At 42.5% G+C, this 26,955-nt stretch overlaps 2 protein-coding genes across 6 annotated transcripts; one reads left to right on the forward strand and one right to left on the reverse strand.

Annotated features, from left to right (window-relative positions):
- Window positions 1–975: 975 nt before the first annotated feature.
- c16h4orf33 (chromosome 16 C4orf33 homolog) lies at window positions 976–4,320 on the reverse strand. 4 transcript variants are annotated; one of them, XM_063219607.1, is made up of 7 exons: window positions 4,221–4,320; window positions 3,550–3,622; window positions 3,285–3,462; window positions 3,025–3,085; window positions 2,820–2,871; window positions 2,480–2,679; window positions 976–1,185 (listed from the first exon to the last, which is right to left on the reverse strand). In XM_063219607.1, exons 1-7 carry the CDS (start codon window positions 4,265–4,267, stop codon window positions 1,077–1,079), a joined length of 720 nt encoding a protein of 239 aa, XP_063075677.1. In that variant the 5' UTR covers window positions 4,268–4,320; the 3' UTR covers window positions 976–1,076. The 4 variants fall into 4 exon arrangements, with proteins under 4 accessions (XP_063075677.1, XP_063075678.1, XP_063075681.1 ...); XM_063219608.1 differs by lacking the exon at window positions 4,221–4,320 and adding an exon at window positions 3,792–3,988; XM_063219611.1 differs by lacking the exon at window positions 4,221–4,320 and adding an exon at window positions 3,732–3,751.
- Window positions 4,321–4,337: 17 nt separating this feature from the next.
- Window positions 4,338–25,512, forward strand: sclt1 (sodium channel and clathrin linker 1). Of its 2 annotated transcripts, none has more exons than XM_063219605.1 (22): window positions 4,338–4,436; window positions 5,060–5,101; window positions 10,596–10,660; window positions 10,834–10,886; window positions 11,023–11,095; window positions 11,199–11,254; window positions 12,451–12,586; window positions 13,313–13,435; window positions 14,003–14,068; window positions 14,842–14,912; window positions 15,320–15,410; window positions 16,251–16,342; window positions 16,712–16,889; window positions 17,687–17,785; window positions 18,677–18,748; window positions 18,934–19,008; window positions 19,871–20,016; window positions 20,770–20,962; window positions 21,298–21,494; window positions 21,976–22,054; window positions 22,932–23,027; window positions 25,358–25,512. In XM_063219605.1, exons 2-22 carry the CDS (start codon window positions 5,068–5,070, stop codon window positions 25,415–25,417), a joined length of 2,055 nt encoding a protein of 684 aa, XP_063075675.1. In that variant the 5' UTR covers window positions 4,338–4,436; window positions 5,060–5,067; the 3' UTR covers window positions 25,418–25,512. The 2 variants fall into 2 exon arrangements, with proteins under 2 accessions (XP_063075675.1, XP_063075676.1); XM_063219606.1 differs by lacking the exon at window positions 25,358–25,512 and adding an exon at window positions 23,304–23,388.
- The last annotated feature ends 1,443 nt before the right edge of the window (window positions 25,513–26,955 follow it).

Here is a 26,955-nt window from a genome sequence, read left to right on the forward strand (position 1 = left end):
AATTGCTGAATTTTGTGGATCTCACTATAGAAGCTTGCCATGGAAAGTTGTGGATCTCTAGGTCAGGCGAGAGAAAATAAATAAGAATGGACATATTTCGTGGGAAGTTTTAAAAGACCAGATAGTGCACTAGTTAGATAGCCGGGCTCCGCCCTACTGGTGACGCAACACCTTCGGCTCAGCTACACACAGTAGGGCCAGGAGCTTGCTCAATCCCTCTACAGCGGGAACTCCACCCACTTGGTCTGGAACCAATCAACTGAGCATTTCCAACCATCCTGGGTAGAGGCGTGTTCAAGGCAGTGACATGGTTTAAGCAGAGACGTTCTATTGGGCTAAGAAATGTTTGGTTTAAACTTTGGCACAGCCCTCAACCAGTAGCAAGCCGAGGGAGGCGGGTTAACCAGGCCATGGAAACAAAGTTCTTCCTGTATGGAAACGCTAATCGTTATAGTCCTGGTCAGACCAGAATCGCGGTACGTGATCTGAAGTCTATGAAAATCAGGCAACTAGGTAGATACACATGAATGTACACCTGCGTAACTTGAGAACATCATGAAGAGGTCTGTATAGATCTCAAGTATACAGGAGGAGCAAAGGGAAAGACAGCAGGTCGTAATAGTCAAACATGTTGAATAAGACGGAATATCGGACTGGCTTGTAGTTGGTGGAAGAGGGATGGTCACTTGTCTTTGTTGCTATGGCATTGACCAAACATGAATTATAATGTAGGTCTTTAGTTGCTATAAGAAAAAGGTAAAGAAATTGATAAAATAATATAACCTTTGTCCCCTGTTAAACTAAGAATTTTACTGTAGAATGCTGTAAGTAAACCTGCACAAGACTTGTACCTGTGACAACACACATGGTTTATGATAAACTGTCCTTACATGATAAAAAATGTAGATAATGTTTGTTTAAACAGTGCACAGATGTCCCATGCATGGCGCATTATATTAACCAGGTCAATTGACGTGTGATATTAACCAAATTTATTATCATTACATAGCAGATAACACAGTTACCAATAATGCAATACATGATTAGCCCTTTGAACTGAACATGCCACAAAGGCTTCAGTTATTAGTCTGTTTGTGCCCCTGCCAAAGGTCAGATTCAGGCTGCACCCATTCGTCGCCCATGATACTCTGCAAGGTGAAGGGCTGGAAGTATTCAAGTCGATGGCTGTGTGACAGAAAGTAACAACAGTAATAATGAGGTAATTAGCATAATCACTTTTATTCACATCTTGGTAATGCACACATCTCCCAGACATGTTTTTGGGGGTGGGGGATAAATTAAGAGTAAAGAGTGAAGCATAGAGCATATACTGAAAACAAACTGAAATCAAGTCAGATCCCTGTTGATGTGTTCAAACACTATTTTTTGGCACAAGGCCTTTCAAATTGAGTACACACTCCCGCCTGTCATCTATTAAGTAGTCAGAAGTAAGTAATATTGGTCATGTCCTGTTTTTTTTTTTTCAGAAATGTAAAATTTATCTATGATGAAAATCGATCTATGATCAACAATGGTAAATTCTGTCTGTGGGTGGTTGACGTGACGCCTTGTAACATTGGTTAAAAACCTACAAAACTGTTTTTTTTCCTTTAAAAAACAAATGTCAATGAAAGAAGGTGTGGTACATTATGTTTCATATTAGTCTTAGATGAGAAGAAACATTTTTGTTAACATGATTGCATAAATATTAACTTTATATTAAGACATGTGAATGTGAAAAAAACTCAAGAAGGTAATATTAACTACAAGTTCAATTTCGTAACACAAATTGCGTCCTGTGGGGTGACTGTTTGTGAATGGGCAGCTGCAAGGCCAAATACAAGGGTCTTAAAGACTGGCTCCTAACCAGTCAGTACCTCAGTTATTGGAGAGTGCTGTGGAAGTTTAAGGTGACTATTCACCTCTTAATGTCATACATATTGCAATCTTTCTGTCACGCAATGCTTAGGTTCATTTTATGGTGTCCTGTGGTGTGACTGCTCTTATAGAAGGAAAAAAAGTTTTTTATAAATGAAAACACATATTAAGATTAAAAACAATATCATTATCAAGTTAGCATGAGCTCAGATGTCAGTCATGCATACAAAAGGATTAAAATGGCCATAATGCAGTGAATTTGCTGTTGTGTGAATTTTCCTGCGGAGTGACATGTCTATGCAATGTGTTGATGCAGGACACATTTTCCCAAAAATGGCAAAAATTAGTCGAAATTCCACGGACCACTGAGTGCTTTATTTTTTTCAAGAATTGGAATAACTTTTTATTATTATTGTGTTGCGCCCTTAAACGTCAGCCACCCCTGTATACAAACGAACTGAAGAGTTTGACTGAAGATTTTGAAGCATTCTAAATGTACAGTGTGCAGTAATTGACCCCGGCATTAAAAAAATGTCTCGTTACGGCCCTGATAGTATGCTGGCTTTACGCTATCTAGAGCAAAAAAATAAGCTATACTTACAAGTCAGGACCTTGTCCCGGCACAAGATCTTCCCTGGGTACCGGATACAAAGCTTCATAGACCCTCGATGCTCCTGAGCCATGGATGGCATAGGAGTTCATTTTGTCCACGCCTGGTGGGAAATACCTCCATGGCAGGAGTGCTTCACCCGTCCATTTATCCCCACTGATTGTGGCATTGAATTCCAGTGGCAGTTGTTGCTTTATGAAGAGCAAAACACAAAGGACAGGTGAATAAGTGGATGCATGCTTTTTTAAAAGAGGTTAATTCACTCTTAGCAGGATGCGTGCATTTTCAAACAAGCCATTAGTGACAGAACGGGAATTCTTTTGTGACATACCGCGAATGCATTGTGCTTCCCAGACAGCAAAAGAATCAGATGCTGGCCGTGTCTGTAAACCAATTACACAATCACTTGCAGCTGAACAAAAGTTCAAAGAATTAAAAGAAAAGACATTCATATGCCTATAAGAACCATTAGGCTATAATTCCACACCTCTACAACAGAGAGAAAAGAAAAAATAATAATAATGAAGAGGACTTACGGGCACACTTCCACTTCAAGGTACTTCTCATTGAGACTGTTCAAAAAGAATGATTCCACCACTGCGAAGAGAAATAAAAATAGGCCAACATCATTGGGCTTGTACATGTAAAGAATATAAAACAGACAGACAAATAGACACACTATTGCTGACAAAATATATCGACATCCATAAAAATGATGATAGTCAATGAGTGTAAAGTAAGACACAAACTGACTCTGAGACACAAATAATATGATTGCCTGAACTGATCCACACACCTTCAAAATCCCACAATCCAGGGAAAGGTCCAGGGGGACCTGGGGGAGCTGTTGGATCATTGAAGAAGGGGGCTTCCACTTGCATCCGTAAACCACCTTCACCAGGGGAGAATCTAATCTTTACTGGATCATGATTGACAGGTAAGCTGTCCCAGGTGTGGTAAATGCTGTACTCCATCTGTTTGATAACAAAAATGAAAACAGAAATTAAACACAAACATATGTTACCATTAGAAGGATAGTCAAGAGAGGAAATATGACAAACCTCAGCTGAGATAGCATTGGACATGCCAGGGGTGGCATCCAGCATTCCAAGAATCAGGAAGCCCAAGATCAGGCTGAAATTAAAGTTAAACATTGTTTTGAGAACCTATTTAGTTAACTTCACAGCCACAAGACAGTCACAAAACAAATGCACGGGAAACACGCGGCCTCTTTTTATATTACCATCTGAATAGGCCTATCCAGCCAGATAAAAGAAACCCATAAAAATGGGGTAAGGTCCACCTTTGCAGGTCACAGCACTCTCATATGCTTCACAAATCCGGAATTCACGCACAAAGCATCTCACGTGACAAAATCAAGTCTTCACTACATCTTCTTGAAGTCATAATTATTTATTAGCTAATGCTTGTAAGAAACTATCACAGACTTCCGTGTTTACAGCATGAATCAAAACATGTGACGTGGACAGAAACCGCAAATCGAGCTCTGTTGTGGAGGACTAGTCGCGTCGATTCGTGCGCTTTTGATTGGTCGAGCCTTATCACTTCAAATTCAATGGCGCTGGAAGGATTTAAATCGGAGGCTTGACGTTTTTGTTGTTGCTTGAAGTTATCATTGCCTTGAAATGGATTACGCGTTGTAGTTGTAGTTTTCAGATCAGTAGGAACGTGTGCAATATAGCTTTTGTTTGCAGTAATAACAAGAACTTACTGTAGTTCTGCAACGTGCCACCGTTTGATGACATGGCTAGTCTTCATTCCTCAAATAAACCGGCACGCCGTTGATTGATTCTGTTATTATTGTGTGGGATGTTGTCTGCATTGATCACGCCAAATCTCGAATCGGACTGTTACACTGGCAAGACGAAATTATTCTTCTGAATTTCGTTTAGTGTCATACAGCCCTGAATCAACCCATCTGTGTATGGTAAGTATAGGTTAGCTGATATGCTAACACTTGTCTGTAAAGTTTTAGCAGTCTTCTGTCTGTATTTTGGTTCGCATACTTTACTTCCTCTAAATACATAATCTGCCGTGCACTGCTGTACTCACTGCACTCTTTTTGTTGCCTAAAATGCTAGCATATCAGTAAACAATCGCACACACAAATTAAACAAATGCATATGGGTAGGTTGTGCATAGCAAGCTAGTTAAACACCGCATCCGCAAACGTTTATTTCCCTGGAGAGGCGTTGTTGTGGGTTTGCCCTGTTGTTAAGTGGATGTTTAGAACTAGCTGAGATGTGAATGTTACGGAGGAAATTGGCAACAGGTCTGACAGACAGCTGATAGCAGCTAGTACTAGTTTACTCGCTGTAGCTAACACCATTGTTCAATCACGACCTTTGATTAATTTCCCTGTTTTGGTCATTTCTGTCTAGTTGAGTTTATTCAATGTGTGCCTGATTGCACGAGGTTCCCTAAAGAAGACATTATGTTGCTGTGCACTCTGTAATGCTTGTTGCACACCTTGCTAGTGTGCAGGGATTTGGTTAATGGATTAAGGTTATCCTTTAGCCAACGCTAAATGTCTTGTTTCTTGCACTGTAGATTGCAGGATGTCATCCGAAACCGAATTTCGACCAGGTCAAGGTAAGTTCTATTTCATGCCTCCTGACCGCCAGAGGCGGCAAAGCCTGTGAATGATATCCTTCGCGCCAGCGCATGTCGAGACTTTATACCAACAAAGTCATGTATGACGCACCTCATGCTTATAAGAAGCCCTGTAGCACGTCATACGTCCTCTTATTCTTCTCGCGCTTGAATCGAGCACTACTAGCTGCTACCTCTGAACAGGGGTTATCATATGCATGAATGCATCCCTGATAACTCTGCATCAGGTAGCTATGCTCTTTCTTACTGTAAGTATTGAAGTTCGGAAGGTGGAATTATTATTCACGGTGGGACTCCCCGTGGATATTATTCCGCAGTGAATACAGTCACAAGCATTGGAGAAGTGAGCGGTGGACTACCCCATTTTCACCTCCACAGTTCACACACAAAAGCACAAGAGTTTGGTCCCTGTATGCGGCGGTTCCCCCCGTTGACCGATAATAAAGTGTGTATCCCTTACTTATACGTTGATGAACGAGAAACCATAAGGTAAGAACTGTGTGGACTACTGGCGTTAGCATCAGCAGCTAGCTAGCTAGCTCCTCAATAACCTTGTGTTGTGTTGAGTGTTACTGCTATTGTACGTCTGTTAACGATGGCTTGTTAACTAGAGCCTTGTTTATTTACTGTATGCTGTTAAAATGCACGTTTTTAGGCGTCGGATTATTGTGTTAGTCTGTTGTATCGCTCTTGTTGCAATCAATTCACATGCTAACAGTGGCGACGCTCGAATTGAGTGGTCGGCTGGTTGGAATGAATGCTCAATCTGCGCGATTGTATATCGCTTGCAGCCTTGAGGAAACACTAATAAAAACAGCCTTATCGGCGGCCGAGATGGGCGAAGCTGCACAGTGAAAAACACTACATTTTTCCGTGTATGAGTGGACGATCTCTCCGCATTGCACGGCTTCTATCAGCCTCGGCAGATGCGCTTGTAACTGGCTGCCACTGCCGACCGAGCACTTGCTTGCGCTGACACTCGCGCAGCGCTCTCGCACACAGTACTACCCCCCTCTCTTCGGGGGAAACGGGATAACCGGTATGATGATGGGCATTGGAGAAAGGGTGGACCACCCCGTTTTGACCTTCACAGTTCACATATTAAGTGATAATTTCTTGCATGCAGAGAACTGCTATGAGAACGTCACACGCAGTAAAATTGAGTTGGACTCTAACTGCAACTACTGACTGCCTCCTTGTTTATCTCACGGTCACGGAGAGACAATGAATTAAGTGCAACTCGACTCTCCTCGTCCTTGCACATGCTTGGAGATGACACCCCCCCCAGTACATATTCAGATGAGAGTGGGGATGGTATGGCAATTGGATGCCAGTCTGCTGGCTATCACTTCATAACGGGCTACAGCCCTGACAGGGGGGAGTGTGTATTGTTGGCACTACTCCTTGACAAATTCTGGCTGAATTCCAATTGAGAAGCTACCCATAACACAGTGGCTACCTGCTCATATTACCTATGGCATGCCCTTGATGCTGGCCTGACTGACCAAAACCAAATATCAACATCTTTTCCCCTGGTGTAACCCTGTTAGTTCCCCAGGCGAGGCCGTACACCCATAGATAGGTGTGTCATACCGGCAAGGCATGTAACTGCACAGAGGAGGATCATTACATTATTATGACAAATAATGTTCAAGTGACTAAATGAGGACCCCTGTTTCCTCAGTCCTAATAATTGCCACATTCCACCATAGCCATGCTAGCCATGGTCTCTGAGCTGGTCATACAACCATTATGCTTGAATTCTGTGGATTGTAATTACCATTTGCAAACTTGCTTGCATTACATGGGTACAAACCTAGCCCTACTGTGCATACTGTAAGGCAGTCTACTAGTGAACCCTGCATGGTTTCCAGTTGGGACCCAGGATTGGGTTGTCTTGTGTTATTGTGGCGTATGCCCAACATTGACTGGCAAGCACCATTCTCAGACGTATGCCATTCATTTACGTTTCCGGTGTACCTGGCCAGCTGTCTGGGCCAGCAAACTAAGGTATGTCAGACGCCATTCTCTGTCCAATCCACAAGAGTGGCAGTTAGACATGCCCCAATACAGTGGCAAGCCCAAACCATCTCCCACTGAGGGTTTTTTTCTAGCCCATTGTTGGACTGTATTCAGGAGCTAACCTGTTAGAAGGTAACAGGCTAGGCAACAGTTAGGCCACCGACTCCCTTGCAGAGCCTGCTTCAGGCCCATGATTGGAAGTCCAATTAGTCTCTGATTCCTCAGAGTGGGACAAGCATAAGCAGTCACCAAGCACTCATTTGGTCACCCAATGCTACGACTACTAGTACTACTACTAGTAGGCTACTGTTACTAATATCAAAACATGACAATGAGGATTATGATGACAATGGCTTGCATGCAACTTTTGTATTGATGCAATCTGACTGAAAGGACTGGCATGCCTACTTGTATGCTGTTGCACAAGTGCATCGCTTATCACTCTGCTTGTTTGCTAACCATTGCTATTGAGGAGGCTACTCCCTACCATATGCCTTGCACTACTGCTGAGTGCACCCCCCGAGTGTATACAGGTACCTCTGCCACCTGACTCGTGTGAAATCCGGCTTGTGCGCTCCTTGACTGGAGCATAGCCTGTAAGTTGCACCTGTATCATACAGCAGCTTTTAAGCCCTTATGATGTATTTTACTTTAAAGGCCTATCTAACAACGGACATTGGAAATTAGCCTATGGCTATACATATGGCAGTATATGTTCCTCTGTTAGGCTGCTGTACAGCCTACATGATATTGCATTTGCCCCTATAAGTTAAACCTTAACTAAACTAAGAACTGGCCCAAACGGACAACACACAGCGAGCTCGCTTGGCTAAACAATCAGTCCAATGATTCTATGCTGGCAAATTTTGAATACTGTTTTGGCCACCAAGACAGATTTTGAATACTACTTGACTGGCCATGCCATCATGTGAGGACATTGCATTAATGTCAATGATTATGGGAAATATGCATCTCTGCCTGCTGTATGCCAGCAAGGCAGTCTTACACTAGAAATCTAGTGTTTCTCCTCGGGCCTGCTGGAATGGCCCTTACAGTGGTTAATCCACCTTGCCTCAGTATAGGTCTTAACAAGAATACACTCTCCCTCATCACCAAGCGGAAAGCTAGCGCTCTCTCGCTGCGGAGACATTCAGGTCTTTAAGCACCAGGTGAGCTACTAGTTGCAGCACTTGCACATGGGTGGTTCCCCTTGACTATGGTCTTACGCACACCCAACAGGTTGGAGGTGCAGTGAGGTACCCACAACCAAATGTTGATTCATGGAGCTGACAACAGGTCTGAACACAAATCTCCACAGCCTATGGCAATGCATCTGTCTGTCACACAATTCTTATCGCCCTTGCAGGGATGACATGCTCATTCAGTCAGACAATATGACAACAATGTACTTCAACCATCAGAGGAGGGACACGCGCTCACCTTCCTTCTGCTCAACAACTGCTTGTTGAAATGGTACTATATTAGAGCCATCCAAGACAGTCCACCTGTCAGTAGATGAATTCATTTATGGACACAATATTGGAAAATCTTTTGTTTGCCAGCAGGGCAACCACTGATTAACACATACGGTTTTCATATACACAGGAGAGTGAAGTTTGGGCCTTGTATCTGAGTATGATTGGCCAAACAACATACATACTTCTTCAGTTCATCACTTCCTATCATAAGTGTTGCGTCAGATTTCAGCCACAATGTCTAGCAAGTCGGTGGCTATTCTATTCTCTGCTAAATGAAACTCCATGCCTCACAGAGTAGATCTCTTGGCACATGGGGAACAGGTATCTGGGACATCCATACTTGCCTCATTCGGCTGCAAGCATGGCCCTTGACCTAAGTCACTCTATTCGAATGACTGCAACCCAGCAGTTATGAATGCGTTAAAGACACAGTGTGTGCAGATGCAGTTATGACTGTGTTAAAGTCACAGGGGCCCTCTCAACTAATCTACTGCGTGTAGATGGAAACTACCACCTGACGTAAGGTGTCATGTGCCCTAAAACAGGTTAAAAGTTTCCTGTTTACAGAAACTTCTTGATGAGCTCAAGTCTTTCTATTGTGGGAGTTTACGTGGCAGCCATTTCTGTGAAACATGCTTAAGTGGATGATTGACTATATGTTTTATAGTCTTATTCATAGCAAAAGCAAGACACTTCAGTCCTTGGAGAGCCCATTACACTCCAAGTGATTTACACTGGGTAATATATTTATTTCCTATGTTACTACTCCTTTGTGTCTCAGGCCCCCCTTTTTTGACCGAGCAGAAGTGGATCTATCTTGGTGGCCTGGAGGGCAACCCCTTGATTTGAATAGCCTCCATAAAACATTGATTGAGTCACAGACACTTCAGCCAGTCCAGACTGGATGGGAGGAAGGCCAGGCGTCCATGGTGTGGCGCGGTAAACTCTGTTATTCATACAGGATGTGTCTCCATCCTTCTGTGTACCTGTTGAGCTTGACTTATGGGGTTGCATGTCTGCACCCTGTGTAAATATTAAGGCACTGTATTTCTAAGGATAAGACAGTCCGACCAAATGTTGTATGGCATGTGGGTCACTTGGTATCCTATGTCTAAGGAGCACCCCTTACACACGGGTTGTGTCAGGAGTAGTGTCCATAACCCCACTGGCACTTTGACTGCACACTGAATGACAGCAACGTATGATGATGTTATATTATTCGTTGGTTGGTTAATTGGGCAGGTAGTGCTACTTGCCATAGCAATAGCAGCCTGCTTCATGGGCAGCCCTAAGAGGGATTGCTGAAGGAGCGACTTGCTCTTGATCATTAACTTGGCTGTGTCTTGCCTAGCCCAAGTTATGCATTGAATGAGTTATGGGGATGCTCGTCCTCCTGACAGTGCTGGTATATGTCATTCACAGGCTTTGCCGCCTCTGGCGGTCAGGAGGCATGAAATAGAACGCTAGTTACGAATGTAACTGTGGTTCTATGAATGCCGGATGACCGCCAGAGTTTCCAGTCACTCGGACTCGCAGACACACGCGAGAAGTTTTCCGAGGACGTATGACGTGCTACAGGGCTTCTTATAAGCATGAGGTGCGTCATACATGACTTTGTTGGTATAAAGTCTCGACATGCGCTGGCGCGAAGGATATCATTCACAGGCTTTGCCGCCTCTGGCGGTCATCCGGCATTCATAGAACCACAGTTACATTCGTAACTAGCGTTATGTTCATATCGTGCATTTACCATTGCCCTACATATTGGTTACGTGCGAGGTGTCACCCATTGTATTGCAAACTATGCTAATGTGTCCATCATGTAAATGCTTATCGTCTTGTAGGTTGGCAGTGGTTTTGTGGTCCGTTACGAGTAGCTGGGTGATGGTTACGTGGTTCGTGTTGGTGCATACAGGGTTTTTTTCTGGAGTTGTATGTCTTAACATGGTGCTTTAATGAATGCATTTTCATAGGTTCTTGGCAGCCTGCCGCTAGTGGGCTACAAGATCCTCAGATTTCTGCGGCAATGTTCTCACAGGTATGTCCTTTCTTACTACACCCAAGGTTATCAAACATGTTTGTTGCAATTTACTCTTTTAGTTACTCACAAATCACAGAAGTTGCAAGTTTAAGTTGAAGCTACCGGCCCAGTCCAATAAATCTGCATGTTTGTAGTCTCTAGTCTAAAATGAAGTTATTTTTTCCCCAAAGCCAGGCGAGTACATGGGTTTGGATTCTATTGAACCCTGGTCAATGGACAGAAGGTGAGTGAAAGCCTGACATGAATGTAATCATATCTTTTTAACTAAGAAGAATAGTGCCTTTGATGTCTTTCAAACTGTGATCCAAACATCCTTTAAAAGTGCGAAAGCTCAAACACTTGTTCTATGTCTGTTGTAGCATCATGGGCCCGCTTGTGTCTGAGTATGACCGGCACATCGATGAGATGACAAGGAAACTACAGCTCTACCAGGTGCAACCGAAGTTTTAAATCGAGAAATTTCTCTCAATGTAGATTTTTCCCTCATAATGTAAGTTTCACCATTGCTGCCTGACCGTCTTTGTTTTCATTACAGAGGCAAATGGAAGACCTCAGAGTTAAACTTGAGACCGTCGTCCAAGAAAATGAAAGGTATGTCTTTCTAATTGCACATTGCATTGACTTTGTCCACCACGCTAACGTTGCCCACTGTAAGCTGTTGAATAATACTGATTCTGGTGTGTTATCCTGGCCAGCAAGAGACATTGTCAACAAGGAATATAGTAAATAATGGAAATAGTTGAAGGAAATGAACTGGCGTTGTAGACATTGGATCTCTTAAACTGACCATGCACACTAAGTCAATTCTGAAAGTATGTATGGTCCTTTTTCTTCTTTTTTTTAAAAGATTTTTTTTTGGTCTTTATAGACTTAATTATGGACAAGACAGTGTGAGAGGTAGACAGGAAGCGAATGAGGAGAGGTCGGCAAAGGACCCGGGCCAAGAATCGAACCTGGGTCAGCCGCATGGCAAGCGAGTTGCCCTATCGGATGACCACGTCAGGGCCGTGTATGGTAGCCAGGTTGTGCCCTCCTAGTGACGCAACACTTTCAGCGTTGCAACTAGTCAGGTCAAGAGCAATGCAAGTACTTTCTGAGTTCCCGCAAATACGGGAACTCCTCCCACTTTGTCGGTAGGCAAACAACCTTAAGCAAACCAAGGGAGGCGGGTCAACCATGCCGTTTTGGAAATGTTAATTGTTATGCTCTTGGTCAGACCAAGTCTCGATGAGATTTGAACGTCAATGATAATCAGGCTAGTGTATGGTCCTTTTCTAAAAGATAATCATGTCGCCCGTGATCACAGCTTGCCATATGTTGTATTAGGGCCGCAGAATTATGGAAAAAGTGATAATCACAATTATATGGGTCAAAATGTAAATCATGATTATTATAATAACGATTATTAAGCAACGTTAAAAAACTGCATTTTTTAAATGTTATTTCAAATCACAAAAAGAAGTATAACCAATTAATATAAGGGATGAGCTAAATAAAACGGAATTGTAATAATATAGGAAAAGGCAATAGCATGAAGCTTACAGATTTTTGGCTCGAAATACCAGCCTGTCAGCATGTTCTGGCTTAAAAGAAGGCAGGTCGCCCCCTGTGTGATCACGATTAAATCATTACTGCCGTGCCCAAAATCACAACTTTCAATTAATTTCAATTACTTGTGCAGCCCTATGTTGTTTAATAGATACTCTTTTCTGATTTCCTGTCTGCTTGTTTTAGTCACATTTCTGTCATCGTGTTGTGTTTTCCATGGGGGCTCTGTTTGCAAATAGGCTGCATTCGGAGCTGCGCACATCAGTGGAAAGACATATTCAGATGTTGCCCGTGGGTTCTGGCTTAGATGTGGACTCCGGAGCAGACGATGTAATCTTGAAGAGCCTAAAAGAACAGCTGGAACATGTAGGCAATGTGAGTGCTGTGGATTTACCAACACAATCATATCCACTGTACACTTCAATTATCCTGCTGCAGATTTGGTCCCTCTCTGAAAAACACCTGTCAGTGTGGCCAACTTCAAGTTCAGTTTCCTCGTTTCAAACTTTTAATTATGTCGAAACTATTTTCACTGGAAATCCCTATTAACCATAGACTGTTTTCCGCTTAAAGGGGTATGCCACTATTTTGGGGCTTAATACAGTTAAAATCGTTGGCTGGGGTTTATAAAGGTGGTAAAGTGTCTTATTTTTCATGTTAAGCGTTGTCTTGCTGTAAGTCAAGTTAAAAGAGGGAATGTGTCGCTAAGCTAGTGAAAGTCATTGTATCCGTGTAGCATTGTAGCATGCTACACGGATACATTGACTTTCTCTAGCTTAGCGACATATTCCCTCTTTTAACTTGTCTTAAAGCAAGACACCGGCTTACATGAAAAATAAGACACTTTACCACCTTTATAAACCCCAGCCAACGATTTTAACTGTATTAAGCCCCAAAATAGTGGCATACCCCTTTAACGTTACTTATGTCCCCTTATGAAAGCCTGTGTTTTTTTGGATCATCCTTGGATATGTTTACTTTATTGTATTATAATAATGATATTATTTTATCATTATGTATTATTTTGTGTAATGTGTGTGTGTGCGCGTGTGTCTGTGTCTTTTTCCTGCACTATGTGTGTGTGTGCCTGTCTTCCTGCAGGAGAAGCAGTGGGCTATGGATATGTGGCAGACATCTGTGCAGGAGGTGGATAGGCTACAGAAGCTGCATCAGAACTCTGTGACGGATGGCCAAGCACAGGCTGCCCAGCACCAACAAATTAAGGTGAGCCAGTCTCACTCCCTCTCACACTGTCACTACTCTACAGCCTCCCGTTTCCCCTGCCCACATCCTCTCCAGCCTCTCATTCGTTCTTTTCCTCCAACTCCTGCTGTCTTTTAACTCCTGCTGTCTCGTTAGCCGAGTCCACCATTTGATGGAGATCATGAAGACATGGGCTGTGTTAATTGTGCTGCTTCATTGATATTACATCAGTCAAAGTCAAATTTGGCCAATGTACTTCTTGTGAGTATTTCTTGTGCACCTCAAATGTATTGCTGTAAATAAAGCCAAAATCCTAATCAATTGCTTCACCTAACTTTGAGCTCTATAATGGTTCCTTTTTTTGTTGTCAAGCATGCGGTTGTATTATATGGTCACTAGGTGGTGCCAGAATGGCACTTTGCAGCATCCTGCAAGATGCACAAGCACCTCAACTAGGAAATTGGTTTCATTTGAGTCGTTACTGAAAATTAATGAATGCCCTCTTTTGATCCAGGAACCTGAACATGCTTTTGAATCTAATCTGTGTGTTTTGTGTTTGTTTTTGTTTTTGTTTGTTTTTTGTTCTAGAACCAACTAGTGCAAGTTCAGCAGCATTTGCAGAAATTTCAAACCATGAACCAGAAGCTTGACCTGGTAAGGCCCTGTAGAATGAAGTTGATGAGTTATTGTATGATGTTTATGATGCCATTTTTTTCAGGGAGGGGTTGTTGCTCAATGAGACTAATGTAAGACTTTGCAGATGGATTGTATGCATGGTATGGATTATATTAGTGGGAAGAGGCAGTAGAGGTGTTCCTGTTGTTTGGATTTAAGAACACCGGTGCCTCAATATGGTAGGCCGTCACCTCAAATTGGTCCATGCAGGAATTTAAACCGAGCCCCATTCATTAAGTAGCATACTTATCACTGTATGTGTGCGTACGCTAGACTCTCCTTTAATCTGCTAATTTGTAATGCTCTCAGATCACTGGTAATCCTTATAACTCTGCATCTCAACACACAGAGTTACGTAGGTTACAGTTCACCTGAGCTTCCCTAGGGCTCTAGCTCCTCCCCTAAAGTGCGCAGTCACACAGGGAGCTGGGCTGGGGGAAACCCTATCCACCCCTGTAATGAATATTTGATGACAGCATAGGCGTGGGGTCCTCTAGTACCGGTACTCATTTCGTCCCCTTGTCTGCCTCTTTTGTTTTTTTGTTCTTTTTTTCCTTATTTATTTGAATTTTCATTTTGGGTGATTCCTCATCTCTGTCACAAGTATTCATTCTATGCCCTTGTGTGTGTGAGAGAGGGAGAGAGAGAGTGGGGTAAAGGGAAGAGTTAAAGGTGTTTACAGGGCTTGATGAGTGGTATGGGGCTGGATTGTCATGTCTCATCGACACTTTTGCCTCACGTGCCAAACACAGACGAACCAGCAGTTCCTGAAGACGGTGACGGAGCAGAGCTCGGAGCTGGAGGAGGTGCGTGGCCAATTCAGGTGAGTCCCTTGGCAAGCAGGGAGCCCCAGCTTTGGTCTCGATCCAGATCCAGACACACTGCCACACTGACAGGAGTAGAGAGGTTATCCCAAGTTTAACCAGTAATGTACATGTAGGTCACAGGGCTACATTGAGCAAACAAGGCTTCATTGTTTCTATCTCAGCCAGGTATTAGTGTTTCAGGTAAAGAATTTGCACAGGGTTGGTGGTGTTTCTATAATGTGCTTCAAATGAAGGAAACATTGGTCTGTTAGGCCTGATTTCTACACTCACATTTAGTTCTTGGTTTGTGTGTCGATTTGCAAGAAAAAAACCTGTACAAACAATGGAGAAATGTTTGCAATTGTTTCTTGTGGCAGAAACACTAATTATGACACGACAACGTTTTGTTATGCAACTCCCTCAGACAGGCAAAGGTAGACCTGCGAACAGCGACTGGTAAAGTGGAGGAGATGACACGCCTCCTTCAGAATGTTCAGGAGCAGATGCACAGGAAGGTGAGGGTCCACAGCCTCTTCACCCAGGCTGCCACTAACACCTGTTCTGAGTGGCCATTTACACACCCAAAACTGATGTCTGAAATGTTGTGCTTCACTCAAGTAACAGTGTAGACGTGAATGCTCTGGCTTTATCCTAGATTTTTGGTTAAATTGGTTGAAGGCATAGGGTTGGATTGGTACAGAAGCTTCACCCCATTTTCTGAATTGTTATGCCTCTTCAGTAAAAAGAGATTCAAAAGCTAAAAAGATCTCTGTAACCAATCAACAGAACAAATTTAGTCATCATTCTATCAAGACAATTTATGTGAAGAGAGTATAATGTATTCTGATTGTTTGCACTCAGAGGGAATATATGCTCCCTTGCCATGCATTTGTTCTTTGACCGGAGAATGTATGTCTTAAATAGACTGATCAATAGCTGAAGTGCAAGTAATTTCTTTAGATACACTGGATAAATTTGATCTTGTAGCTCAATAGTTCCCAGTGGTTTTGTCACGGACAAAAAGGGACATGGCTGTTAACCTGTGGACTTCCTGTTTTTATGCCAACACAATTCCATAATTTGGTTAGTAAGAGTATTCACTTGTTTGGTTAATAGATGTACGTATTTGCTGCTCTGTGGATTTGTAGCTATATTAGCGGACAATTAACTATTAATGGAAAATCTAGCAATATTAATGGACAAAAAAGTTGCCTTACCAAGGGCATCCTGCGAACTTACCTGAACTCCATTGACTTTGTTCTTTACTGTTCTAACCATTTCCAAAAAGAGGAGTAAAGAACAAAGACCTCTCTGAACAGGTTGTCCTATCTTTGTGTGTGTGTGTGTTGACTCAGGAAGAGGATGCTGTGGAGGCACAGGGCAGAGAAGAGGCATCAGAGCGGCGGCACCAGCAGCTCCAGACGGCCCTGGGGCAGCTGGAGGGCAGGTACGGTATGATGTTGCTACACCACCCCTCCTCTGCAAGCACACACTTTGCACAGTGTCCCACACACACCTACAACTTGAGGTAGTCAGTGCGAGTCTATAGGACAACTGCTAGAAACCCGCTGTGTAAGCTGGCAGTGAGTTGTAATAGCTAAGCTTTTCACCATTCGGGGCTGTGTAGTTCTACCCCCTCAGTGATCCTTTTGGTACTTTATTCATTGGACAATTGGGGACCCCCCAAGCAGGGTTGTTGGTATGGAGGAATGGCACATCACAAGTTCTAGGCAGATGTCCTTCGAGGCAGCGTGGTGACGTGCTGGCCAGTCACAGCATCACAGGGCTTCTCACCCATCCCTGTGCCCCATGTCAGGCTGAAGGTGGCGACTCAGGAGGCGGAGCAGCTGCGACGGGAGCGCGTGGCGTGGGAGCGGCAGGTGGGCGACCTGCAGGGCCGCTGCTCCACGCTGGAGGAGGAGAAGTACGAGGCCTACGGGAAGGTGCGCGACTCCATACAGCTGGCTGAGGAGGCCTCACTTCAGAAAGAACAGGTGAGCAGTGTGATGATGATGGTGAAATTTACTCAAATGGATTTTTTTTTTTAATCGTCTGCTGTGGGAAGGTCTGGTTTCTTTATGGTTCCTCAATGCATTACTTCAACTGTTGGATTTTGCAATGGGATGACTTTCACTAATTATCTCCTCCAAATGGTTGAGGAATGGCACCAGTAAGTATACGTAATTAGCCAGGTTGCTGAAACTACTACATCAGACTGTTGAGCTATATTCACACACATCGCGACTAGTTACTCGCTTCTATGGAACGTTCCCGCAGCTTTAACTGTCACTGCAAAAGTGAGAAGTTAACTGTCAATAATCCAAATCTCCTTTCCAATTTGTTACTCGCTTACTCTTTAGTTAAAGTATTTATATCTCTGAATCTGCCCACATCACTTTGCTTGTACTCTCCTCATCTGCTGGATTGGAATAAATAAACATTCTATTGACTTCTCTTGCTGAATGAGTGACTAGTTGCGATGTGTGTGAATGTACCTTTAAGGAACTCTAAGATCTTTGGCAAAATGAAGGCACTTCTTGGACATTGCCTATCCTGCACAGATAAACTAGATGGATATGAGGGTGCTAAATTGCCATTGATACGGCTAACTAAATTTGAGTGCCCAAAATTTCATTTTTTTCAGAGCAAGCATCTATGTCTGTTCCGTAATTATGTGTAATGTCACTTCAGTAACTACAGTAACCATTTTTGTAATAGAAACTAAGTTGAAAATTGTCCAGAAATGAACACTTCTGATTGACACTATAACACCAGTATTCTGTGACCCCAGGCCCAGTTGCGAGAGAAGCAGAAGACGGAGGAGATGGAGAAGATGAAGGAGGCGATGAAGCAGCTGGTCCAGGATGCTGCCGTGAGGACTCGCAGGGAGGTCTGTGCTACTGGCAGCCCTGTATTTCATGTTCGAGCCACATGGTGGTGCACTTTTGCTGATCTGTGTCCTGGTGCATTATGATACCTGTATACTGCCATATGCCATTTAGTTGGGGGTGCTTGGTTAGTCAGAGAGAATGCCCAGAATGGTAAGCCTTTGGGGCAGATGGGTGATCGATGATGTTAAATGAAATAATACTCTTAGAATAGTCTGTAGTGCAACTGAATGAGTCATTTGAATCTTTTTGGATGGGGGCATAGGTTCTTACTGATAAAACTCTGGAAGAATTACTTTAGGTGTAAAGTGTTCATTTTTGATTGATGGCTAGTATAAAAGATAAGACGTGCATATGTCATCCTTCCTGGATGCTTAGTCTCATCACATTTTGTATAAATGTGTTGAAACAAGGGTCCTTGTTACATAATGTTTAGTCAGGCATGTAATAACAGCACTGTAAATTCAAGTGTGAATTGGGAGTGTAAAAAAGCATCTAGTATTTAAAGCATTGAAGTCCGGTCAAAGTAACTAGACCTATTGTACCACTATTAGGAATCGCAACAGTGGTCCATGTTAGTAATGGTTTTGGATTTCTTTGTTGATGATCTTTATACTCAGGAGTCAGTATTAAGACGGCAGACGGCAGTATGGATATATATTGCCTGCACTGATGAACGTTATTATGGTGACCGATTGTGAAGTCCAGCTGCTGATATGCAAGACTTTGGACACTGCTCAACCTGTTCAGTTCAGGGTCGCCTCTTTTTTGCTTTCCTCGGTAATTTTCATTCCTAGTGAACATCTGGACACAGTATCTTTGGAGAGAGTAGCCCAAGAGCTCAAGAGCATATTTTGACCTTTCTTCGTGATGTCCTCCTTGCTATGTTTCAGGTGGAGAATGTCAGGAAACAGTGCAACGTCCAGATCCACCGGATGGCAGAGGAGCTGTCTGCTCTCCAGCTGGTAATGTACCTCTAGTGGCCTAGAGAAGATTAGAAGCACTCTTGAGTGTGCCACATCACTCAGCTTCTTCGCAGAAATCCATGTGGTGTGGCATAGATAGGCAATGATTATGTTTCGATGCTCTAGACAGTGGATTTGAATGGTTCATGGCAGCTGTTATGTTTGGCCTTTCTGGCTGCCAACAGGAATGTGCTGATAAGGAATCGCAGATTGACCGGGCCCACCGGGAGAGGAAAGCAGTGGAGGAGGAACTCGAAAAGGTAAGTACGAGATGACTTTCCTGTGGACAGATGAGCCTGACCTCCAGACATACTGATTCAAGCTACACAGCACTGCAAGGACCAGTTCAAGAAGCTAGGTCTGCACACTGCGGAATAAGCTCCAAAAAATATATATTTATTGAATTACAACATTAAATCAAAACTTAAATTAAAAGCTGTTTTAATTTGATGAACTTAATTTTTTGGAGCTGATTCTGCAGTGTGCAGACCTACCTTCTTGAACTGTCTGACGCTTTTGTCTGGCACCTGCAACAAGTGACTTTGGATGTGCGCACACTACCCAAAACGACATTGCAAGGACCAACCAGGACAACACTGCTTAGCATGAAATCCCACAACCGTCTTAACTCCTCTTTCCTTTTGAATGTTGCTTTAGGAGTTGAGTTGACATGGCTTTGCATGCACAGGGCATCCTAAAACGTACAGACATTTTAAATTAATGTAAATTGGGTATGTATTAAAATTGATGTAATTTTTTTGTTAAGTGTAATAGAATTTACAGAAATCACTCATGTCTTGTCAAGACCAAAAACATCACTGAAAATGAATGCAGCACAGCCATCAAAAATGAAAGCACAAAGGTTCCAAGAGAATAGCGTGCAATAGTGTTGTCGGCTAGAAATCTAGTAAACGCCCTATCTCGCTAGGATAGTTGTCAGCCGTTCTTGGATCCGAATGGATGTCAGTTTGAGAACCGGTGGTGACAAAACAATACAATTATTTTTGTAAATTCTATCACACTTTGGAAATTACATGAATTTTAACTGTTAATTCACAATGACTTAAAGTGTGTATATACATTGAATTGGGACGCCCTGTATATATTTTTTTTACTTGTCAGATGTACAAAGAAGGAAGAAGTGGTGAGCCTGAGTTTCGTAAAATGGAGGTCCTACATCAACGGTGCCTGAATGCGGAGCGGCTAAAGGACGATATACACCTCACTCTCCAGAGCACACAGACCAAGATGAAGAAGATGAAGATGGAGTAAGTGGAGACTGAAAAGTCACAAAAAACCCCGCATCTACACACAACTTTTTGATCAAGGCAGATGGAATTTGTTGGTGTAATCGGAGATACTTGATTGAAGAAGAAATGAGTGTCTTGAAATTCCAGTCCACGTGGGAACATGGAGTTTAGTCTTAGTCTAGAAAAGCAAGTGTTCGTAGTGCACAGGACAGGTTGTTGAATAACGTAGCACCGTGCTTTTGATCACTGTTTTTCCATGTTGAAGGACATAATGTGATTAAAAAGTTTTACAGTGAAGGCTCTATGAATGTGAAGCACTAAAGCGATATACGTGTGTGTATCAGGGCTTGACACTGGCACCTGCCAACCGGCCAAAAACTTGGCTGTGGCTGGTAACAATTTCAGTGTCACAAGCCAATTTGGCAGGGAGTCTATTCTGTAGTATGACATATCAGAATAGCCTATATTCTGTTGCCTGCACCTTGTATCAATTGTTTGTATCTAAGTTCAAGAAAAAGCTCAGTTGATCCATTTCTATTTGTTTGATTTATTTCCATATAGAAAGCTGTGCACTTATCTTTTTGCTTTAGCACCTCATCTTCTGAGGTTGGATGTACAGCATAATGATAAAGAAAAAAAAGAAACGATATGAATGTCAAGCCCTTGTGTGTGTGTGTGTGTGTGTGTGTGTGCGTGTGCGTGTGCGTGTGTGTGTGTGTGTGTGTCTGTCTGTCTGTCTGTCTGTGTCTGTCTGTGTCTGTGTGTGTGTAGATATGCGGAGGAGCTGTCACGGTGCCAAGACGAGGTGCGTCGTCTGCAGGCCTCGCTGGCGGCCGCTCGTGACGACTGCGGCACCATCAGCGAGGACCGCTTGCAGCTGCAGCAGGAGAACCAGCAGCTGCGCAAGGAGATGGAGGAGCAGCGCAAAGCCAACCTGCTCGCACAGAGGAAAGCCAAACAGCAGGTGTGTGTGTGTGGGCATGTGGGGGGGTGTATGTACGCATGTGTTACACAGACATTACAATCTACAGCACTGTACACTACCCCAAGGCCAGCATGCTTCATGTTTGGAAGCCGCCTAATGTATTGTGTGTGTGTGTGTGTGTGCGTGTGCGTGTGCATGCGTCATGCTGGCAGGCCGCCGGCAGGCCGCACTACTGACATGTCACGCAAACACTGATAAAATGTACACCAGTCGTAACTGCCGCCGAAAACGCAGAAAGAGCTCATTGTGTTGTTATAACATACATGCTTAAAGTGTGTGTGTGTGTGTGTGTGTGTCCTACCTCCTACCTCCAGGTTTCTCACATGGAGCAGGAGTTCTCTGTGAAGGAACAGGGCCTGGACGCGCGGTTACGGGAGCTTGAGGAGAGCCGGCAGAGCTCCAGTGCCGACCTCACCCGGCTTCTGGTGGCCCAGCAGAAGACCACCAAACGCTGGAAAGAAGAGGCCAAAAAACTTGCCGAGGCCTTCGAATCCAAGCTCAGCAGCCTCAAGTAGGTTTCCCCCCCCCTCAGTCTTTTCACCTTATACATACAGTACACACCATTTTTAAAGTGATACTGTCCCATTTTAGTAAGCTTATTTTACACCTCTCCTTGAGTTAAATGATTGAGTATTAGCTTTCTCCTGCACTTTCAACCGTTCTCTAAGTATGGAAGGGCAAATTTTACCTCTAAGCTAGCAGTTAACATTGAGTCCTATGTGACCAGTTAGCCGCCAGCTGGTCTCATAGGACTCAATGTTAATTGCTAGCTTGGAGGTAAAATTTGCACTGCCATACTCAGAGAACGGCAGGAAATACAGGAGAAAGGTAAAGCTCAATCATTTAACTCAAGGAGAGGTGTAAAATAAGCTTATTTCCAAAAATGGGACGGTATCACTTTAAGTCTTAATACATTGAATCGGAGGGTGACATTTTTTGAACTCCTAAAAGACAACCAGTTGCATCATACAAGTCATTCTTTGGACTTTCAGGAGTGAACTTCTGAGACAGAAGCAGCGATCTCAAGAGCTAGAAATTCAGCTGGAAACAGACCATGAAAAAGTGCTTGAGGCAAGTATTTTTACCCACTTAAAAATGCAATCAAGCAATGCACATAAATGTCCTGTACTGACTCAATATGATTAATTAAACATTAACCTTTAAGAGTGTACCGTCACACCGGTGTGGCGGGAATGTTCGGGCAGTGAAAGTTCTATAGAATTCTGGGCGTCAATCAATACAATATGGAATTGTAGAATCTTGCATTGTTATATAACGCATTCTTTTTATAGAATGCTCAAAAACCCACACTCTTAAATAAAGTCAAAAGAAGCCATGGTAACAACTTAGCAGTCACGAAAGAAATGCTGTAGTGTATTCATACATCCTACTGATTTCGCAAACAGTGGAACAAGTTGTGGAATCGCAAACAACACTCTTCATAGTGACTTCCAATCAGTTACCACAGTTATGCAAGCTTGCTGTTGCATGTATGGAAGATGGCTGGAAAGGTATGCAGGATGACTGTGAATGAGGAACAATGGCAGCAATTGTTGCTGGTATACTTGTTCCATTTATCTGTTGCTCTTGAATGTGAATTAAATCAAGTCCACCAGCATGCCTCTGTGAAAGACTGGGCCTTGGTCTTCATCACAGCAATGCCAGGTGTAAAGCTCCTCATTTGTTGAATGATTTGACTGTTCATAAATCTGTGTTTGGCAATGTCGCTGAGAGAAAGGCAATACACGTTGAATGTGTAACTTGTTCATTAAAGACATCATTTGTGGTGTAGCGTCAGTTTCATGATTGAGCCCTTGAATTAAGAGTTTCCATATACACCCTGCCGCTTCTGTCTAATGGAGGCTTAACAGGAGTGCTGCATTCATGGCTGTATGCTTTGCCTCATGTTGTTGTTGTTGTTGTTGTTGTGTAACCTCCTCTGGTGCAGTACGAGCGGCAGGTAGCGGAGTACCAGGACAGGAACGGCCGTTTGCAGAGGCGCCTATCTCAAGCCGAGCAGAGAGCAACCACAGCCAGTCAGCAGGTAGGGTTCATACCGTCAGCATCCATCTGTCCACAGCATCCACTGTGGTTTAAGTGGTCAGTTTCTGTTTTGTTTTCCCCTTCCTTTATTTTTTTTTGTTGGGAAGAGGAGGGAGAGATTGGATTGTGAATGGAACACTTCTGGCATGCCCCTCTCGGTTACCTTGGACAGTAATATGTGCTACAATTGTGTAATTGTGTTACTGTGTCGCAAACTTTTTCTGATTGACCTTTTGGTTATGCAATAAAAAAAAGTGAATAAATGCACGTGTTGCAGTAACACAGGAGGAAGTGGTCAGAATTTGCACAATGACAATTCTGGATGATTATCAACGACTCTTCTTGCCTGTGTGCAGTTTTAGGTAGGACTGGTCAATATACAGTCCCAAGAAAAAGTTTGTGCACCCTTTGAAATGTCTTACATTTCTGTCAAAATTGATCATAAAACATGGTCTGATCTTCCCGGAAATCTCAAGAAGGAACAATCAGAGTCTGCTTTAATTAATTCCACCCAAACATTTACATGTTATCATATTTTTATTGGCCATAAGGCCATACGATTCACAGGAGAGCAAGGCATAAGTAAGTACACCCTTGCATTAAGTAGGTTTTAACCCTCAGTTAGTTGCAATATCATCAACCAGACTTGTCCTGTAGTTGCACATCAGATTAACAAAACAATCTGTTTGTATCTTGTCTCCATCTTCTTTAGAGAACTGTCTCTCGTCAGCAAGGTTTGTGGGATGTCTGGAGTGCATAGCTTTCTTGACTTCATGCCATATACTCTCAATTGTTTTTTATCAGGGCTTTGACTGGGCTATTCCAGAATGCGTATTTCATTATTATGAAGCCATTCTAAATTCGATTTGCTTCTAAAGTATGGGTTGTTGACACATTTCAGCACCCATACTCTTGTGTGCTTCAACTCTGTGACAGATTTCCTCACGTTTTTTCTGTAAAATATCACAATAAACTTGAGTTAATTGTTCCACTGATGACAGCAAACTGTTAAGGGCCTGAGGCAGCAAGGTAGCCGCATATAATGATGCTCCCGCCACCATACTCGGAAGAGGAGATGTAACCAAGAATAGCTAAAAATGTGATTCATTCTGCCAATCTAAAATGAATGGGGTTTCTGTCCAAAAAAAATGTTGCTGCACCTTTGAGGTTTGCGAAAAAGCATTTATATGCTTCATAGAATTACTGCTAAATATTTTGTAGACCAACGTTGAAACCAAAGTTGAATTGTTCAGGGGAACACACAATGTCATGTTTGGAGGAGAACTGGAGAACCACACCTTCACCAAAACATCATCTCCACCTTTGAGTATGGTGGGGGAACATCATTATATGCGGCTACCTTGGTGCCTCAGGCCCTTCTCAGTTTGCTATTATCAGTGGAACAATGAACAAAGAAGTTTATCAAGATATTTTACAGAAAAAGTGAGGTAGTCTGTCACACAGTTGAAGCACACAAGAGGATGGGTGCTGAAATGTGACAACAACCCATACTTTAGAAGCAAATCGACTTTAGAATGGCTTCATAATAATGAAATACACCTTCTGGAATAGCCCAGTCAAAGCCCTGACAAAAAACAATTGAGATTATATAGCATGAAGTCAAGAAAGCTATGCACTCCAGACATCCCACAAACCTTGCTGACGAGAGGCAGTTTTCTAAAGAAGAGGGAGACCAGATACATCCAGATTGTTTTGTTAATCTGATCTGCAACTACAGGAAACATCTGGTTGAGGTTATTGCGACTAACTTAGGGTTAAAACCTATTGAATGCAAGGGTGTACTTACTTATGCCTTGCTGTCCTGTGAATGTTTACATCTTATGGCCAATGAAAATATGAAAACTTGTAAATTTTTGGGTTGAATTAGTTAAAGCAGACTCTGGTTGTTCCTTCTTGTGATTTCCGGGAAGATCAGACCATGTTTTATGACCAATTTTGACAGAAAGGTAAGAAATTTCAAAAGATGTACAAACTTTTTCCTGGGACTGTAGAAAAAAATATATTTTGATAAATTTTTCCATACTGTCTGACATTGATTTTTTTTTCATTTACTATTAGAACTGAAAAGTTACATACAACTGTAGATACAACTGTAATTGAAAAATGGACAGAATCACATGACTGATGCTTTCAAGAACAGTACATGAATACACAGCAAAATGCACAGAATGTAAAGACAAAGATTTCAAAATGATCAACATCATGTTTTCATCATTTCTTGAACATCAAGTTGGAAAAGTTAGCTGAAATGTCTGAAGCTATTTTAATCTGAATTAACCTCCTGTCCTCCTCTTTTCTGTGTTTCTGCAGCTTAGTATGCTACAGAGACGGAAAGCTGCATCTCTAGTGGATCTGGACACATTGTCATGAGTGGAAAGGACACACCTTTCCACCCTCCACCCCACCCCTCAATTTCCAATTTTCCAAAAATAAAATAAAACAAAATATAAATATTTTACACATAATGGAGTGGTGATTGATTTTTTTAAATGATGCTACATAAAATGATTACTGATGAGGTGTTATTGGAGTCACCTATTATTTTGTGGTGATCTTGATGAGTAGCATAGATAAACTTCAAACACTGGGCAAGCTTTTTATGATCTCCTCTGTGAAGTGGTTGGTCCAGTGCTCTGATTGCAATACAATAAAGCCAATTCTTGCATTCTATGAGTCTATAGAAACACAAGGCTTTGGGGCTACATCATGGTGGTTGATCACACTCGTTGAAACAAAGCACGTGTGGACAGCAGGTGGCAGTGTGCTTCGACTAATTATTAATGGGGTACCAAGAATGACCTGTTCTTGATTGGCCTAGCACTAAAACTATTGTGTAATAAAAAAGGCATTGTTTTGTGCACAAACTCTTGCACTGAGTTAGACTGCTCAGTTGAACTGCGTTTGAAATGGGGAGTCCTCATTCATGGTTATATTATTTAATAATAATAGTAACTGTATTTGTATAGCACCATATCATACAAGGCATGCAGCTCAAAGTGCTTTATGGAAAAACATCAATGTTATAGATGGAGTTAAAAAGAGTAGTAGAAAAGAGAGACCGTAACAAGAAAGAATAGCAAGAAGACAAAAGAAGTAGGCATAGAGATTGTAGAGGCATAAGGTCCACAGAGGTTGGGCCCAGGATAAGAGATGGTCACACTGAATTTTGGTGGTCAGATGTAGCCCCTGGTGGCAACAGGGGTGAGGAAAACTCCCTTTTTCATTTGATTCATGGTTTAAAGGGATTTATTTGCAGGGTATAAGGTAGCATCCCCAATCAAAAACATGAATTAATACTGAATTAAATTTAATTTCCATAGTTGCAAACTAACTATGCAACCCCCTCGCTCCTTGAATTTCAATAGGCCTATAAAGTCTATCTGCCCAGTCTATCTCGTCTAGGTCGAGCCATAGATGGCATGCAACCTCTGCTCTTACGGTTCTGTAGTCAACTTTCTAAACTGTTCCAAAAGTCTAACTTGATTAATCACTTCTCTCTACCACATTGACTACATAAAAATGAAAAACAAAAAAAATGTATATACAATACCCAAGCTTTCCAACACATCAGTGATGGAGATGCTGGATATTAGTATATTTCTGCTCTTCTGGCATGGAATGGAACTATGTGTAAACACGTGCTTTGAACATCTGTCCATCCTTTTATGTAGACTCGAGTTTTCCATAAGTGTTTTGCCATTGGGTAGGCTACTGCTGCCCGGGCTGCAGGGCAGGGGGTTAGTCACTCTCATACAGCAAAGAGAAATGATGTGTATTAAAAGCAGTGACACGTCTATAAAAGATAATTAAGGAGAGGAAAAAAGATTGGTTACTGCCGTGTTTGACTTTGTGTAGTCTGTTCACCGTGTTACGTCTATGTGGTGAGCCTGTGTATGTGTGTGTGGCTG

This window comes from Engraulis encrasicolus, chromosome 16 (assembly GCF_034702125.1).
Source record: "Engraulis encrasicolus isolate BLACKSEA-1 chromosome 16, IST_EnEncr_1.0, whole genome shotgun sequence".
NCBI lineage: Eukaryota > Metazoa > Chordata > Actinopteri > Clupeiformes > Engraulidae > Engraulis > Engraulis encrasicolus.